We start from the raw sequence: 20,024 nt of genomic DNA, 5'->3' as shown, positions 1-20,024 counted from the left end.
AGACAAGTGTTCAAGGTCACAGATCCATTATTCATAGACTGTCCACCTCAAAGATACGTTCCAGTGATAACAGGTAGATCCCACTATGACCCACCAATAACAGAAAAACCTTTAAAAAGCCAAAGAAATTTGCATCTAAACCGTCAATAGACACGTGATCTTTATAGATACCTTCTAGGAGACATGGACATATACAACTGTGTAATATCTCGGACTTGGTGAACAAAGTGAAAACACCGCTAGCTTCTTCTCAAAACCATACTTCTTCTCTTTTCTCCAATAGATAATCACTTCCTACAAAGTCCCTTTACTTGGATCCCCTAGAGATCAATATGCTAGTTAGAATTTAGTAATTTACTTGCCTTCGTCAACTTTACATAGGCATAACATCTATAATGTGCAAATCAAAACATTGGAGTTTATTTGAGTGTGTTTTATAGTTCTTTACATTAGACATACTTTTTTCTTTTTCTTTAACTACGTTCAATATTTACATAAAAATAATTGTAATCTCAGATGCAAAATGAGTATGCGTAGCTTCTTTTTGGGAGAAGTTACATTGCAAATACTTAGGATATCTATATTTAAGAAACAATTTACATTCTACAATTTTATTAATTTTCGCTTTTCTTGTTGACTATCTTATGTTTCTTGTAGGTTATTTATTCCTTTCTATCAACATACCCAACAAGAAGCATGATTAAATAAGCACACCTATATTTGCTCAACAAAGGATCCTCCATCATTTCTCTCAATAAGACACCATCTGTAAGGAACTTGACCATTGTCATGCCCTGTTCAAAACACAAAACAAAGATAAATAACAATTCCCAATTTTCTACAGGAAGCCTAAAATGAGAAAAGAAATTAATTTTACCACATTCCTCGTGTAAATGTCCAATTCCATATGATGCAAAAGCTAGTGTTATTTTGAACATTACATCAACAACTTCAATTACTTTTCATCTCATACCATTCTAACCAAAAATAATTCCTACTAAAAAAAATGAATGATATCTTACCTACTTAAAAAAATCATTGAAAATAAATTAAAACTATCAAAGGAATCCATAAATCACAAAAGAACTGACCCAATAAATTGATAATATTCAAACTTGATTTAAAAAAAAAAAACACTTCCAATATAATCAATGCAATATGCCTCAATGAAAATACCAAATTGAGAGCCCACAGGGCGTAGAATAGACAGTGATAGGGTGTTCTATTATGGCACTCTGTGGTGCAAAGTTACACGAAGTGGGGGCTTTTTTTGGAAGTGGGGACACGGAAGCGTCATTTCCCAAAAATCTAGGAAGCAAAGCATCTTGGAAGCGTCTACTATATATGTAATTTTTTTCTATATGTTTTTGCATTTATATTAAAAAAACATCCAAAATACCAAATTAGTTGTAGAAGACATGAAAACATGCATATTTTTACATAAATCAAGATAGATATGGCATCCATTGTACATCAATGATTAATTATTCCAACATCAACCATCTAGAATCTAGATTCCTCTTCTCTTGTCTAGCCTTTGCCTCTACTTCGATTCTCTAGGGATATTAGTCAACATTGCCCAATTTTGATCAAACGGCCTAATCCAAGCCTTATATTATGGTAGAGAAAGCTTAACATGCTTGATCAATGATTTTGACTTGAGTGAAGGGTACATTTTTGCTAACTCCATGACAAAGAAGTTCAACAACACCAACACTGGTGTACATATAGGGATCAGTGCTTTTGATTAAATGGCAATCACATGCCCTCATACATGATATAATCCAATGAAATGCCACAATCCCATTGACCCTGAAACTGTTAAGTCTGCTGAATTTTGAATGGGATATGAAATTCTATTTTCTCCATATGAAGTCTGATGAGGTTGGAACCACTCTTAAACATCCTGAGTCATTTCATGGTAATGTTAAAAATTTAAGTAAAAGTGACATTGTCCTTTATCGATGAAAATGAAAGATAAAGGACAATGTCACTTTTACTTTAAGAATTTAACATTACCATCAGGGAGCATCTAGGAAACGTCTAGGGAGCATCAAGAGGCACCTTGGGAGTATTCAGAAAGCATAGTTCCTCACATAACAGTTCGAAATTCCAAAAACAAAAAACAAAAAAAAGCATTGCAGAACTATGTGAACCATTCACCTTCTCTCGAATCCGCATGCCCGAACCACCACGAATCCGCAGTCAATCCTTTCTAGATTCGTGGATCCGTTTTTCCAAGAATTTCCAAAAAATGGTGGAACCGCGGATCCGATTTTCACATCCGCAATTTCGTTGGAGGATCGATGGCAGATCCATATCGAACGCAATTCCAACTCAGATCCATGGGCGAGGGCAGGTGGGGCGGTTCCTGCAACTATGTCATGGTGTAAAGGTCACCAATTCGAAACTTCGTGGCTGAAAATCCAGCCATGCTAAGGGCTAGGATGGTCCAGGTCAAGGGTGATTCCCAAGTGGTTTTGATGGCATAGATGTCCCTGGGTTGCGACTACTCAAGCCATAGGTTAGTCATGCAGTCATTTAAGGACTCACATAAGCTAGCAAACAAAAAAGGAAAATACCAAATTGAGATATATTATATTAACTTAGTCTTTTGATGTTATGAAACCAACTCACAAAAAGATAGAAAAGATAGACCAACGCCTTAGAATTCAACCTCTTCGAGGGGGCAACCCCCTTAACATTACACGAATGAACAATTCTTGGATGATTCAAATGACAAAACCTCCTTTCTATATATAGGAGTCTAAGGGGTCACAATATAACTAAGCCGACCTAACAATAATAATATAAAGCCACAAAAATAACAATAGAGGGACTCTATGGGGCACAATAATAACAATATGGGGACAATAGGGGCACAACAATAATAATAAGGGATACAACGACAATAGTAATGGGGGAATCACTAGTATTATAGGGACCTAACATGCCCCTCTCCTTCAAAAAAGTGTTGTCCTCAACGCTTGAGTAGTTCTGGATGCTTCTATATAAAATTCTCATCCTCCCATGTGGAATCTTCAGCAGATAAGTTCTTCCACTTGATGAGATACTCTGAAATTGATTGATTTCATAGCTGTCCAGTTCTTGTCTCTATGACTGCTTCTGGTTCCAATATAATTTTTCCTTCCTCGTCATGTTCTGCCAATATTGTTTGAACTGGGAGCTTGTCGCATATAACCTTCTTTAAACATGAAACATGGAAAATTGGGTGCACTCAAGAAGCTGCAGGAAACTCCAATTTGTATGCCATAGTACCAATCTTTTGCAACACCTTGTATGGACCATAATACTTTGGTGATAATTTATTATCCTTCTTAGCTTGCTTGAGGGACATTTGTTTATATGGTTGTAGTCATAAGAATAACCAATCACCTACATCAAAACTTCTTTCACTGCGATGTTGATCTGCCAGTTGTTTCATTCTATTCTACGCCAACACGAGGTTATCCTTTAAGAGTTGGAGAACTTCTTGTTGATGCTCGATGTGATGTTCCACTGCTTGAACCTTACAATTTTCTCTTAAATATGATGTGATGGATGGTCGTTGATATCCATAAAGTGCCATAAATGGGGTCATTTTTGTTGCAGTATGGAAGGAAGTGTTATACCACCATTCATCCACAGGGAACCATTTGACCCATTGTGTCTGTTTATCAGATACAAAGCAACGAAGATATCCTTCCAAACATTTGTTTACTATCTCAGTTTGCCCATCAGATTGAGGATGATAAGATGAGCTATGAGCTAACTGAGTACCAAGGAAAGAAAATAATTCTGTCCAAAAATTTCCAGTGAAAATGGGATCTCTGTCACTTACAATAATCTTTGGATTTCCATGTAGCTTTTGAATTGTTTCCATAAATGTAGTAGAAACTGTACTGGCTTTAAATGGATGTGATAATGCACAAAAGTGTGCATACTTGGTAAGTCTAACTACCACCATGATGACACTCTTTCCTTCAGACTTGGGTAAACCTGTGATAAAATCCATTGAAACCTCCTCCCAAAGTTGGCTTGGAATGGATAAAGGTTGTAATAGACCTAGGGTCTTAATTGTTTCAACTTTATTTTGTTGGCAAATCAGACATTCTGCCACAAACTTTTGAATATCCGATTTAAAGCCATCCCAAAAAAATTCCTTCTTAACCCTATGGTAAGTTTTTTAAAATCTTGAGTGCCCTTCTAAGGGAGAAGTGTGCAATTCCATAAGAATCTTTTGTTTGAGTTGGGAATTCTTACAAAGGTATAAGCGATCTTTGTACCATAACGAATCATTTTTCCAGCTAAATGTATCAGATGTACTGGAATCTTGTTGTAACTTTTGAATAAGTGCCCACACTTTTTCGTCATTCTTCCATTTCTCCCTTGCTTCGTTTATCCAATCTGGTTGGATAATAGAAATAGCGCACAACAATGCTTCCACATCCTCATCCTTTCTTGAGAGTGCATCTGCCACAACATTTTGCTTCCATTTTTTGTAGATGATTTCAAAGTCATAACCCAACATCTTTGTGACCCATTTTTGTTGCTCTTCAGGGGATAATCTTTGTTCGAAAAAGTATTTAAGGCTATCATGATCTGTTTTTACCTTGAAGTGTCTTCCCATTAGGTAGGGTCGCCATTTCTTAAGTGCATGTAGTATTGCAAACATTTCCTTCTCATAAATAGCTTTGTGTAAATACTTTCCCTTGATTGAACGACTTTCGAAAGCAATGGGTCTTTCATCTTGCATTAAAACAACACCAATACCACTTCTTGAAGCATCACATTCCACAATAAAGGTTTTTGTGAAGTCCGGTGTAGCTAAGACCGGTGCTTGGCACATTGCCTATTTAAGATGTTCGAAGGCCTTTGTTGCTTCTAGAGTCCATGAAAATGCATTTTTCTTCAATAATGTTGTTATAGGTGCTACTATTCTCCCATAATTCTTAACAAACTTGCGATAATACACTGTTAACCCAAGAAATCCTCGCAGATGCTTTATGGATGTGGAGATTTTCCATTCCTTAATGGCTTTAATTTTGCTAGGGTCTACCTTAACACCTTCATGAGATACAATATGACCTAGATATTCCACCTCTTGTAATCCAAAGAAAAATTTGGAGCTTTTTGCATATAATTGTTTCTCCTCCAATAGTTGTAGCACCTTGTCAACATGTTCAACATGATCCTTCCAAGACTTGCTATAGATTAGTATATCATCAAAAAATACTAACACAAATTTTCTAAGGAAGGGTTTGAAAATGGAATTCATCAAACCTTGAAATGTAGAAGGTGCATTCGTAAGACCAAAAATTCATAATGACCCTCATGAGTTCTAAATGTTGTTTTCGGAATGTCTTCAGTCTTCATTCTGATTTGATGATATCCTGAACGAAGATCCACTTGGTGAAGTAAATTGATCCATGCAATTCATCCAATAATTCATCAATGACAGGAACAGGAAATTTATCTTTAATAGTGAGCTTGTTGAGCTCCCTATAATCCGAACACATGTGCCATGATCCATCCTTCTTGTGCACCAATACTACTGGAGCAGAGAAGGAACTTTGACTAGGTTGAATTATACCAGCCTCTAGCATTTCTGCAACCATACGTTCAATTTCACTCTTTTGGGCATAGGGATATCTGTACGGCCTGATGTTTGGAGGAACACTTCTTGGAATCAAATGAATAGCATGATCATGACCACGAATAGGTGGGAGACCTTTGGGAGTCTCAAATATCTTGGAATGATTGTCCAAGACTTTTTGGAGATCTAGAGAAATAGATGATTTCGATGTGGAACCATCTACCGAACATAATTGTGCAATTACTCCTCGTTGTTCCTTTTTTAAAAGCTTTGTCATACCGTTAAAGCTGATTATCTTTCTCGGTTTCCCTGCAATACCCCTTAATTCAACTTCCTTTCCTTCCACAAAAAATTTCATGAAAAGTTCTTGAAAATTAAAAGCTATTGTACCCAAGGATTGCAGCCATTGGACTCCTAGTACAACATTAGTAACTCCCATTGGAATGGAAAGCATTGGGCTATTCAATACATATTCTCCCATGGATAGCTTGATATTATGGCACTTTCCAGAGCAACTTATGGTTCGTCCACTTGCAACCATCACTTGACACTCTGGTGCTGGATATAGGAAGCAATTCAATTATTTTGCTATCTTACAATGAATAAAATTGTGGGTACTTCCTGAATCAATCAACACTATTACCTTTCTCTTCTTGATATGTCCTTCTATCTTGATAGTTTGAGGAGTGGTAATTCCAGCCAATGCATTACAAGATATGGTCGGATTCATTTCTTCTTTATCTAGGGTTTGTTCCTGGTGTATATCCTCTTCTTTTGACATTTCTTGTTCCTTTTCTTCCTCCTCTTCACAATCTATGTAGAATAATTTCTTCTCAGCACACTTATGACCTTTAGTGTATTTGTTATCACAACTGTAACAAAGCCCTTTTTCCCTTTTTTCTTCCAATTGTTGTGGTGTCAACCTTATAGGTTGTGGAAGGCTAGGGGCAACAACACTTCCATCTTTATAGTTGTGAGTGGTAGGCTTCCTGGTTGCCATAATTTTGCTTTCCATTTTTCTTGCTAACATGAATGCCTTCTCCAATGAATCAGGTTCCCAAAGGCGAACCTCATGTTGGATATTATCCTTTAAAGTCCCTATGAACACATCAATCCTATGCTCCTATGGAATATCTTTTACCCTTATGTTCAATTTTTGGAAGTCCTCGATGTGCTCCATCATTGAACCCTTTTGTTTGAGACTTATCAATTGGCTAAAAAAGGTGTTGCTTTTTGTATCCTCATAATGTGTTGTCATTTCTTCCGTAAAAATTGCCTAAGTGACAATTTGTTTACGAGAGCAAAGCCATCGATACCATACACACTTATTTGGTTCCAAATATAAAGTTGCAATACATACATTTTGTGTGTTTTGCACATTATGGAGATTGAAAGAATGCTCCATCTGTAGTATCCATGTTGCGGGATCATTGCCATCAAACTTCCTCATATCGATTTTTGGAATATGGTGGGTCTTCAATCCAACATTAGAGCCTATGAAATCATGATTAACATTTCTTTTGTTCTCATTTTGAGTTTCTTTTACTAAACTTTCACCATTATTGACCATTTCTTGTAGCAACTTATTCAAATTTAACTTTAATTCATCTTATCGTCCATGCCATTCATCTTAGCTTCCATGCCATCCATCTTAGCTTCCACGCCATTCATCTTAACTTGCATGCCATTCATATTAGCTTCCACGCCATTCATCTTGGCTTCATTTACCTTTAGTGAGAGTGAAATTTGTTGTACTTGGTCTTGTAATTTTGATATATCATGTTGCATTTCTTCCTCTTCTTCACGAGTCATGCTAGAGCTTTCAGGTTGCTTACTAGGTGTTTCCATTTTCTTTCTTCGAGGCATTAATTAATGCTAATAATTCTTCACTATTCCCTTTGAATTCTTTCAAACTAATTTTTCAAACCAAGCTTATGCAAAAATTTAAAAAAAAATATACACACATTTTTTCACTTTGTAGGAACTCGATATTTCATCTAATGTATCTCTGTAATTTTGGATCTTCCAGTTCTGAAATTGCGACCTGCAGTAACCCTCTACGTCCTCTTTCCAATGCCACCAGTCTGATCGAATTTAGATTCTCCAAGAAAGAGTATTGCACAATCTCCCAAGATGACCTGATTATATACCTTTTCAGAAGAGCGAAATTGTATGAAGTGCCACGTGTCACTGTTTTGACCTTAGTATCTGAAAAATATACACATGAAACCACAGTCCGTCCTCTTTCTGTAACGTCTTACGAAATTTCAATCTGATGCTCAAAACAAAAGTTATGACGATTTTCCCCAGGTCCCCTGTTTGGAATGTAATTTGGGAGGCTGCAAAAAGGCGAACTTCTTCAGATCATATTTCTGCAAATATAGCACTAAAAGCTCTGACATTCAGACCCGAGGTTTAGAACGATTTCAACCCAAATGAGTTTTTTTGTTAGTGTCTGAAATGTCGCAGAAAAAAGTTATAGCGCAAATGCCACGATAACCTATTTGGAGCAGCGAAACCCTAGAATCCAAAGCTCTGATACCAAATATTAGGAAACCAGCTCACAACAAGATAGAAAAGATAGATCAACGCCTTAGAATTCAACCTCTTTGGGGGGCAACCTCCTTTACATTACACAAATGAACAATTATTGGATGATTCAAATGACAAAACCTCCTTTCTATATATAGGAGTCTAAGGGGTCACAATATAACCAAGCCGACCTAACAATAATAATATAAAACCACAAAAATAACAATAGAAGAACTCTATGGGGCACAATAATAACAATATGGGGACAATAGGGGCACAACAATAATGACGGATACAACGACAATAGTAATAGGGGAATCACTAGTATTATAGGGACCTAACATTTGATGTGACACAAAAAAACATATTAGCCCTATTACCTCATGCTTGACATTGGGCCTATTGCCTCAAAATATAGCCAGCGTTGTGAGATGCTTCATAAGGCAAGAACTAGACTAAGATACAACAATGAGGTGGTTGCCACTATCACCTTAGCACTCCACCTCATGCTTTTTAGTGGAATTTCACCACACGAGAGGCTTCCTAGAATATATCACCTAAAAGTATTCTAAGTCAATAGAGTCAAGGCGATGTAAGGGAGGTTTGATTAAGGTATTTCTTGCTTGAATTAGGGCATGTTACCCACCAAAAGTGGGTGACCCCACAAGAGAATTTTTTTTCCAATCATCTCTTTCAGCCAGCAGCCCCTAACAGCGACTAGTAGTCAATGACGACATGCCATTCATATCTCCACGACCTGCATCAATCATATGTATCCTCGCCAATTTGGTAAGAATGCACATTGGAAGGTGGGCTTTTGATTAAAAGGTACTATATTCATTTTATAATCTAGTGCTAACGCTTGTTTGTATTTTGGGCATTTGGTATGGATTATGGGGTAACCTGAAAGGAAGAGGGGTTTTGACTGTCATTTTGCTCCCTCACCTTGAATTGGGGGGGTTAATCTTTCATTTTAGTCCAGCGCAACCTCCCTTAATGGCCCAATGAGTATAGGAAGGGCACTACTTGGAAAACCCCAATTGAGATAGCGTAGTTGCATCTCTCTCTACTCCATACTTACCACTTTCCATCTTACATTATGAGCTCCATATTCCACCTCCCTTCTTCGGGTTCAACTGACCATTGATTCTCTCAGATTGGCACCATATATCCCCATTCTTGGATAAGGCCCAAAACTTGTCCCCAGGAGGTTGATGTAGCTAAAAGGACAAGAAAAAGCATATGATAGCCACAAGCAAAAACAAAAAAAGATCAAAAATGCAAAGATGGTCGGGATATACACATTAACACGTCGGCAAAAGCATAGTATGAGTATGGCCATCACCTGATTCCTGAACACATGTTGCTCTTCATATTATGAGAAGGAACCATTGCATGCTCCAACCCCTGGTGGGCAATGACTCGCCTCACCGTTAAGGGGCTAATCGCTGCTATACATCATACAAAGCAAGCTCTAACCCTTGAGCTATGAACAATAATAAAAAGAAAAATCAAGAAAAAGTAAAATGCTCACAAAAGGGGTGGAAAAACAAAGGCCAAGCGAGTATCTCATGCATCCACAATTGCTCCCTCCCTACATCTATACACTTATGATGAGGAGCCCATCATAGTTGGTCCCTTTGACCATGGCACTTGCCCATGAAAGTCTTCTCCCTTCTGTTCCATCACTATTCACATGACGCCTATTGACTGAATGGTGGACCAAAAACATATCATTTCCCCTTACGAGCTAGAAACACCTAATAGGGTGGTCTATTAGCCACTCCCACCTAGGGAGTTAACACTATAACAAGTTCAAAGCCTTAATCTTGGAAGGGAAGCCTAGTTTGCAATGTCGAATTTGTTGAAAATTGGTAGCTATGGTCGGTATTTTCATTGAAAAATGAAGGGAGAAAATTTGTATTTTCATGTTGACCAAGTCGGCCCCACTCATTAAATGGGTTTGACCCTATGGTCAAAATTGTCCTCCTAACTCACATATATATAGAAGTTCAATTGACCTCATTTGGCATATCATCAATCACATGAATTCAATCTAAAACAAGAAGATTCATCCACAAGTACGAAGGAGAAAAGAAGAAGATTCGTTCTGCGTTGATCAACTCTCTTGACTTTTATTTAACTAGTGTTGATTGGGGTATTATTGCTTCTATTTCACTAAGATTTTGACTAGTTTTGGAGGCCAATTTTTTTAGTTGTTCGTTGACTCTATTTGACCAAAGTTTTGCTCTTGTTCTAGTTCGTTGACCGAGGGTTGACTGCAGGTCAACTTCTGTGCTTTGACCGAAATATGATTGTGGTTCGTTGACTGTGATTTGACCAAATTTTGGTCCCTTCTGTTCAGTTACCTCAAGTCAAAATTCAGCCCCTCTTGCAGACTTTGACTTGGACCAGCATTGATTATTTTCTCTCCTTTGAGAGGTTTGACTTTCAAAATATGAAGGTCAGAGATTGGAATTTTGTTTGGAATATTCTGATGTACATTTTTTTATGAATTGAACTCTCTCTCATAAGGAAAGATTGTTGGGTTTCCCCTTTGTGGGTGTTGCCCTCGTCGTTGAACTAAATTTTGGTGTCTCCTGTCTTAATGTTTACTGCGATCTCTATAACTCTATTGAAGAAGTTAATGGTTGCAATTTTTCATGTATAACTGCTTAATGATTGGAATGCTCTAAAGAAGTCTAATTGTATTATTGGAAGTAGTTATCAGTTTGAAAAATTGTACTAGTCTTGATTGCCCAAGAAAATCAACATGGTATCAGAGCTTTGGTGGAGGGAAAGAGCATTGAGATCAAGTTTGAAGAGCACTTTGAAGAGCATTGGGATTCTACATCTTTTGTTTTTTAATGGTCACCTTAATCATGAATTCCTTCATGTAGACAAAGAACAAGCTCGAAGGAGTTACATATTACAGGGCATGGAAGACTAGGATTGACCTAGTGCTTGCAAGGAATAAGGTCTTGGGTATTTTTTTGGGAAAAGTTACTAAACCAGTTGATCAAGCAGGAAAGGACAAGTTTCATGAGGATGACATCTTGGCCATGAGCATCATTGTGTTATCTGTTAGGGAACATTTGATTCCTTATATTGCTAAACTCAAATCTTCCAAGGAGATGTATGATGCTCTTATTGGATTATATACCATCAACAACATCAATCAATCTATAAATCTAAGGGATCAACTTCGTGATGTCAAGATGACAAAGAATGATAATGTGGCATCATACTTCGTAAAAATATCTCAAATAAGAGATTGACTCAAAGTTATTGATGAAGAAGTATCCGACAAAGAATTGGTAGTTGTGGCAATGGGTCGTACGCGTGAACTTCAGATTCTTTTGCAACAAGCATTAATGACAAAAAATATGCACCTAACTTTGACAAGTTATGGGTTGCTTGCACTCAAGAAGAATCAAGGCTCCTATACAGAGGCAAGATTTCAAATCCAAGTGAAGATTCTCAAGCTTTTGCAACCCACTCAAAGAATAGCAAAGGTAGAAGAAATTTTGGAAGATTTCAAAGAAGTACAGGTAGAAGACCTAATTCAAGACCTGCTTCAAGAAGAGGACCTACTCCAAGAAGAGGATCTACTCCACAAAGAAGACTTCCTCCTCCCTCTCAAGATAGAAGAGACATGACAAATGTTCAATTTTATTGTTGCCAATCATATGGTCATTATCAAAACAGGGGTCCTCAAAGGAATGATGATCGAAAAAGGAAAGGGAAGCACCATGCTTCTACAGTTGACCTTAATGAACCCTCGCATAAAAGCAAGCCTAGAAAGAGAGATTTTGATGATGAATATTCATTTTATTCTAATTTTACAAGTTCCATTGCAGGGCATGATGAAATTTGGTTGATGGATAGTGGTGCCTCTAGGCACATGACTTGAAGTTGTGAGAATCTATTTGAATCAGTTGAAAAGAAGATAGCTCAAAGGGTGGAGCTTGGAGACAATGGCAAGTACAAAGTCAAAGACATTGGTTCTTCATCCTTCCAATTGGAATCTGGAGGTAATGTCTCTATTAACAATATTTTGTATATTCTTGGTTTGAAGAAGACTTTGTTGTCTATTTCATCTCTTGAAGACAAGGGGTATAGAATTGCATTCATGGATGGACAAGTCCCTGTATGGAAGGACTCCTCCTTTGAATCTACAAGGTCATTGGTGTATGAATTGGAGGCCTAGATCGTCCCCTTGGATGCTCAAGTCAAGCCCTAATACACAACACATCTTATCTTTGTGAACTATGGCATCGAAGTTGTTGTCACCTGCCGCCTACACCTACCTACAAGTTAGTGAGAAAAGCCTTCAACCCCACAAGGTGTGGTTGGTGGCAGGGAACTCGGAGAAGGGTTGTCACACTAATCCCGACTCTCTCCATTTGAGCTATCTCCTAGGTTAGCTATGGTTGTAAGGACCCATCTTAAATTAATGGGGACATAGAGATATTAGCATGCACACGAGACATGCATATGATAGCTACATATGCATGCATCATCTGCACTGCACTAGTATATATATAAGTTAATATTAAAAAAATGTTTGTATTTAGGTAACGAATTAACTATTGAAATGAATACCTAACTTACAAGAATATAGTAGGGTATATGTCATATGATATACGTACCACCACCATAATACATATATATAATTCTACTATATAAAATTAAAGGAAAGTGTGTATATATATATATTAAATAGTGAATGTAATAAAGAGAATAATATATAAAACCATAATACTATGAAAATAATTCGATTTAAACAAAAGTGAAACATAACATTACAATAAAGGAGATATTGCATAAATAAGAGTGCATGGTCAACAAATTGGGAAAAGGAGAAGGCGGTGACCGCCTCTACAACTTATGAACTTATCAAATTAAAACAATAAAAAAAGAGGAAGTGGTGGAGGAGTCTCTGAGGGTATAAAAGGAGGAAGGGTATTGTAGAAAGGGGGGAGATTCTTTGAAACAGAGGGAGGCAGAGGAGGTACTATCAAGAGGAAGACACAGAGAATAATGGAGCTTGAGCAGTTGTTCTTGAGACTTTTGGGCACGGGGGCCAAAATACTTCGAATTTGAAGTATTTTTTGGGGCTGGGTGCTGAGACTATACCTAGCTTGGCTGGATGGTTTTTGGTCTTTTAGTAACGGGAGCGAGAACTGGAGCAAATCAGAAGCATCTTCAGCCAAGTAGGTACTCAACATCAGGTAGGTACTCAACACCAAATTGATATATTCTTATATTTGGAATAGTTATATCTTGTTTAAAATTTCAGGGGTTTATATTTTGGTATCAGAGCTATGTTCAAACTCTCGGATCTGTTAAGTCTGTTAAGATAAAGTTACATTTGAATCCAAAAAAAAAAATATTATGTTCTAAAGTCATTTACTGAATTCTTGAGTAATGACGAGACAAATAGAGGGTTTCAGGGCCTCACCAAAGGTCCTTATTGCTGAAGACTCCACGATAATACATACAAGGTTTCAGGGTCTCACTAGAGGTCCTTATGTTATTTAATTCAAATATCAGCTAGTTTAAAAATCTGTCATTGTATTGATTTATCATTTGTAGGAATTCGTCCCAACATAAATAACACGTGATTTTTTCACAAACATGTGACATATTCAGTTTGTAATATGCACAAATGATGGGATTCACGGCATTTTATTGTACAAACTTGTATTTTTTCATTTTCTATTTCATTTTTTTGGTAACATTTGATTCTCATGATTCTCAACAAAAAAAATGCTCCGTTATCTCTCTATTTTTCCTGCAGACTAAAGTTCAAATGGAGGTATCCATTCCTTTTAAACTTCTGCAGTGCCTGCTAGACTCATCAGTTTATAATTTAAGCATTTCCTATGTCTCTCTTGCATTTTAATTTTTGTTTTCTGTTGTCATTGAAAATGCAAGACAACCTTTGACAGTTGTAGTTTGGCTTGGGCCTTTCAAAAATCTCTAATCATTTTATCTAAAGAAAATGTGCTCATTCAATCTGTCAATTTGTGGTCTAGTGGCAAAATGGGGATGGCTATCATCACAATCACCCAGGCTCAAATCCGGGCAGGAATGCTACTTCCCTAGGTGAATGCATTGCCATTTCTGACTTATTAATGGTGTCAATTACTATATGTGTGTGTGAGAGAAAAAGAGAGAGATATTTGCTCTGTTTTACAAGTCTAAGTGGAAGCTTGTTCTTTCTCATATGTCGGATAAGTCAGTGAGGTAACAGCACCCTCTTTCTTGTGTTAAGTTGTCAGATAAATAGAATGATTTATTTATGGATTTTCAATTCATTGAGCTGTTTCCCTTTTTCAAATATGCCCCTTCATTAACATTTTATGAACCAGTCCAGAGAACGCCGACAAAGATCTGGCATTTTGCATGTTTATCATACTTATAAGGAGAAAAAAAATGGTGCAGTCTGGGAAACAACCCAACGAAGCAAAAGATTCCTCTCCCTTCTGATTCTCGAAGATCTATACCAAAGCCTTTTCTCATTACAAGCTGCCAACAATTCGATGATCTGAGCATCAATGGCATTATTTTGCGAAACAAAAATGACACCGCGTTCATCGTTTGACAGCCTCCAGAATTGAAGTGACTTGCTACCAAATTACTTAAACATAGCATTTTCTCTAGTTTTGTCATAAGTCATGCAATCTTCTGTATTATAATATAGAATTTCAGTACAGGAATTTCTACAAAACATGTCGAGTAGATGGGAATTTGCCAACGAGATTCCATAGAGGAGGAAAATAGCTCTGCAATATTCATTGAAAAAAGAATTCACAAGACAATGTCGTTGGAGCTAATAGACCTGCATATCTGTTCATTACTTGGCAAGGAGCAAGGTTGTTCTACTGCAATATTCCCATTGAAGCTAGTGGACGAAAACAAGAAGATGAGGCAACAAAATGCAACGAAGAGTTTCAGAGTTCAAATGCAAAAGAAGTTGCCCAGAAGAATGATACAGAACAACAAAGGAAACCTGCTTTGTTCAATCTTTTATTCTAAATCTACGGCACACAATTGAATTTGAATGAATTCACACGGGAGGCGCGGCATAGCCATCAATGGGAGTACTGTCGTGGATGGAATCCTTTGTTTGACAGTGGAGAGAATATCAACTTGCAGGACAGTAGACAGACAGTGACAACCTGAAGAGATAATAGATGGTTTTGGGAACAACGTAAATAACATGTCTGCCAGAGAGCAATTGTACATGAAGGTTCACAAAAGCCAGTAGCCACGGTGCTCACACATCGTATTTAAACACCTGACGCGTCGAAACTCATTTCTTAGGTGGCGTTTGGTGTCAAACGATGATATTAATTGCTTAAACCTTTGACGTATGTCAACCACCGGCGGATAAAGGAGTATGCGGTGGTGTGACGGTGGAGCGCTCTGGTGTTGATACATAGGTTTACAGGTTTGAACCTGCGACCCTTTTATAATCGCATATGACGTCTGGCTATAAGGCAGATGTCCACCAATCCGTCAGAACGCTCCCGAGCCTTCACCGCCTGTTAAAGATGCCACGCAACGATGTATCCTTCATAAGTCGGCGATACATCTCCGCACCCGCGAGTCAACACACGGATTAAAATCCATCGATGGGGTTGGGTTACACCGCCTATTAAAGATGATACCCCGCAACGATGTAGCCGGCGGCATGAACCCCGACTACCAGAGTTTGAATTCACTCACGGCACAAGAAGTTAGACAGGTCGCACATTCACATTGGAGAGGTTCGTGGATAAGGCTAAGAATTAAATTAAATACATCCCCACGCAGATTCATATTAACGGCCTGCGTGCTTATCCTCCACTCAATATACATTATGTAAAAATATCGAGATAGGCCAATTTGATACTTGGGAGCATAACGTGTTAGGGTTCATAATAAATTCAGCACATTTAGGTTTTATGATAAATCCCGCGCCGGGAATGCAATGCTGCGTACAACTCAACTATTGTAGTGAAAGGATTTGGTAAAGGAGATACTAGTGACAACAAGAAGCAAGAAATTATCTGGATAGTCGGCGAACCTGTTCAAGTATTAGTGGAGCTAGCAAACCCATGCACATTTGAGTTGTCAATTGAAGGCATATATCTTTCCAGTAATTCTGAGAATTTTGATTCATTTCCTACGTGTGACTCTTCTACCCGATACATCCCAAATAATATCATTGTCTGGGATTCCCATCTCTGTTGGTCCATAGACAGTTGAAGGATGCATTGTTCATTGTTTTGGTGTAATAACTAAACATCTTTTAGAGATGTTGATGATCTTTTACTTGGAGCAGGACAAGGTCTTGTCTTGGTTGATCCTTTTCGAAGTTTTGGATTACCCAAGTTAAGAAACGTTCCCAATCCAAATATATCGGTAGTGTCATAATTGCCACTCTTGATTCCTTATGTGGTTGGAGGAGATGGATCAACAGTGTTATATAAAGGAGAGATATGGGATATCCAGATAAGTCTTGCAAATGTTGTTCCTATGGTGGAGGCAAATATTTCACTTTCTAGGAAGTAACAAGAAAACGTAATTTCTATTGGGTATGAAATGTTACAGTCAACTCTTCCTTTGCAGCATGGTGGTTATCCCCGTTAGGCTACAAGCTAGGCAACTGAATTTGGAATTGGATAATGTTGGTAATAGAAATGGTCCTGGGAATGTTGGAAGGATATTCAAGGAAGGAAACAGTCCTTCATTGGTGACTCATTGGGCAGGAAATCGGCGAATCTGGTATGCAAGACACAATTATCTACATGGGAAGGCAAAAGTGATACTCTGAGTGGATAATTCTAGTGATTTTGATTCAGTGCGTGGTAGTTGGAGAGATGAAGATAGTGCTCCTGACATTTCTGGGGAGAGCAGTATTTGAAGGCAGCACTTTGGCAGATGAAGAAACACACTTGGATTTGCAGAACCGATATGTTGAAGCTTTTTACCATGAATCTCAGAACATAGAGAGAGGTTTCCTTCCATTGCATGGATGGATGGATGAATGGAGGTTTCTAAGAGAAGTTCAGCATTGGGTGCTTTAGCTACTTTAAATACTATAGATTTGCATACTACAGAAAGCAGAACTATATATAAGCCACCAATAGTGGAAAGAAATGGTGTGACTGTTCACTTGGGAATTTTTAACTCAGCATCAACGGTTTCTAAAAGAACACATGCGTGACTTTAGAGGTCAGCAATATTTTAAATAGAGGATGGAAGAATCTGAGACTAAAGGAGATTCTGGCTTCATATAAGCACTCTGCTGGGTGATATCAGCGTCTATTTCTGTGTTAGTCTTCACCGATTTACCCCTCTTCAAATTCCCCATTCATAAGACCAATCTGCCTAGTATAATCACATTCTATATCCATGCTAATGACAATAACTTCACCACTCTTTTGAAATTCTAAGATGAATGTTCAGTTTGCTTGCACACCTATCCACTATCTTCATGCTAAACTGAGCAATTTGCATTGCTTGCTGATAACCATCAGTCACAAAAAAAAAAAAAAAAAATTAAAGTAAGGTCATTAAGTTTCTATGGATAGGTGGCTTCTGGTGTAAACTAAGCTGATCTCTCAATCTTTTCAGGTTCGTCTATCAATGGATAAGTCTTATCAATACTTCCATCCTCTGCTTCTATACTCGTTTTGACTATCTGCATAATATGTCTACAAGGATTAGTTGCACTTTTCCACACATTCAATACTAATTCATTAGACTGCTATTTAAGATAAGGCTTCTAATCCGTGTCAATCTGTGAAGGGCCCAATAAAAGGAGAATGAGAAATGCTTTCCCTCATTTTATATTTAGACTTGTAATAACTCACCTTTTGGAAAGGGAAAGGTTCTATCGAATTAGAAATTTTTTTTAGTCTCTGAGTTTTCACTACATCACTTTCACTCAAATTAGCAATGACAGAATTGTTAAATTTCTTTGATTTTGTCAATTACGAAACCTTCAGATCCACAATGTTTTGGAGCACAATAATATCAGTACCAAGTGTTTTTCTTCCAAACAAACTCATTATTATTCTCCATTTCTACATCTATGACTACAAACTCCTCTTCCATGACATTTTGAATCTTCAACAACGCATTAATTTCATTGTGCCTGTTAAATTGAATTTTGGTCAGAGATTTTCATTTGCTAAGCACGTGAGCAGTCTGAAAGAAAAAAGAAAAAAAAGAGTCGAAAATTCCTTGTGTTTGAATTCTCTAACTCTCTGACTCATAAAAGAATGTTGAATGAATTAATTCCAAAAGAGCAAACAGCTCAAAGATAATACAAAGATAATTACAATAATAGAAACATCAGGTTTCTATTGTACAAACAGTTTCATCTAAGAAACTGCTAAAAGAATAAAATTAGCAACAGCTAGAAGACTGAGCATTAAATACTAAATAGACATATTCTAATACCCTCCCTTAATGCTCAATCTATTTACAACACCAATAGACCCTCGGAATTTTACAAATTTATCAGGACCAAGTGGCTTGGTGAAAATGTCGGCGAGCTGCTCTGTTGTGGGAACATATTGCAACTGAACTGAGCCGTCTTCAACCAGCTGGCGAATATAGTGGCAATGAGTTTCCACATGCTTTGTTCGTTCATGAAAGACTGGATTCTTGGCAAGTTTGAGTACTCCCTGATTATCACAAAACAAAGAAGTAGGCCCAGTCTGGAAAACATGCATATCTGCAAGCATACGGCGAAGCCAAACTGCCTCACAGGATGCCTTAATTGCTCCCCGATACTCTGCTTCTGTTGAAGAGAGAGCCACTCCCTGTTGCTTCTTACTAGTCCAAGTAACAGCACCAGATCCTAGACTAAACACATACCCAGCTGTAGATTTACGGTCATCAACCGAACCGGCCCAGTCAGAATCAGTGTAGCCACTGAGAATAGGATTGGAGCTGCGAGTATATAAGAGGCCATAATCAGAAGTACCATGCACATATCTTAGCACCCGCTTTGCAGCTATCCAATGATCAGCTTTAGGAGCTGACATAAAGCGAGAAATGTAGCTTACTGCAAAACTGATATCAGGTCTGGTAGCAGTAAGATAGATGAGACTGCCCACTAATTGCCTGAATAAAGTTTCATCCACAAGAGGAGAGGATGATTGTGCTGAAAGTTTGAGCCCTGGTTCCATAGGAGTCGTGGCCGGTTTGCAATCCTGCATTCTGAACCGTTCCACAAGATTGTTGGCATACTTGGACTGAGAGAAAAAAATCTGATTTTCAGTCTGCCAAACTTCAACCCCCAGACAGTAATGAAGAAGTCCCAAGTCTGTCATCTCAAAAGTTCTGCATAGATCTTGTTTGATCCCATGGATCAAATGTGCAGAGCTGCCAGTAATGATGAGATCGTCCACATAGACAACAACCAATAAGATATCAGCACCAGTATGCTTGATGTACAGGTTTGCATCAGATGGGCTCCGCTGAAAACCCTGATCTGTCAGATACTGATCAATTTTCATGTACCAAGCCCGAGGAGCTTGTTTCAATCCATAGATTGCTTTAGCTAACCGGCACACTTTCTGTTCTTGACCAGCAACCTTGAAACCTGGAGGCTGCGTCATGTAGACTTCTTCCTGAAGATCACCATTTAGGAAAGCACTCTTTACATCCATCTGATGAACTTTCCAATTGAACTGAGATGCTAGGGCAAGAACAAGCCTTATGGTACTCATCTTGGCTGTAGGAGCAAAAGTCTCCTCATAATCGATGCCTCCTTCTGTGAGAACCCTCGAGCCACAAGATGAGCTTTATACTTGTCTATGATTCCATCAGCTTTGTATTTTACTTTATACACCCATTTGCAGCCTATGGGCTTTTTTTCCGCAGGAAG

The 20,024-nt window shown here is 37.9% G+C and overlaps 1 protein-coding gene across 5 annotated transcripts in view; it reads right to left on the bottom strand.

The window, feature by feature from the left end:
- The window catches only part of LOC149162988 (RNA helicase family protein), a 405,052-nt gene that overhangs the window by 328,143 nt on the left and 56,885 nt on the right, over positions 1–20,024 (bottom strand). For all 5 annotated transcript variants that reach the window (XR_016261962.1, XM_089437477.1, XM_089437478.1 and 2 more), the window contains exon 5: positions 715–794. Coding sequence is in view for 4 of the 5 variants with exons in the window: in XM_089437477.1 (XP_089293603.1) it covers positions 715–794 (80 nt within the window). In the remaining variant the exon portion in view is untranslated. The remainder of the gene's footprint in view (positions 1–714; positions 795–20,024) is intronic.

Source organism: Pinus tabuliformis, chromosome 5_2 (genome assembly GCF_031772625.1).
Source record: "Pinus tabuliformis cultivar Carrire ecotype Pingquan chromosome 5_2, CPIR1, whole genome shotgun sequence".
Taxonomy (NCBI): Eukaryota; Viridiplantae; Streptophyta; class Pinopsida; order Pinales; family Pinaceae; genus Pinus; species Pinus tabuliformis.
The sequence above is the reverse complement of the archived record's forward strand: the minus strand, read 5'-3'. Positions and strand labels throughout refer to the sequence as shown.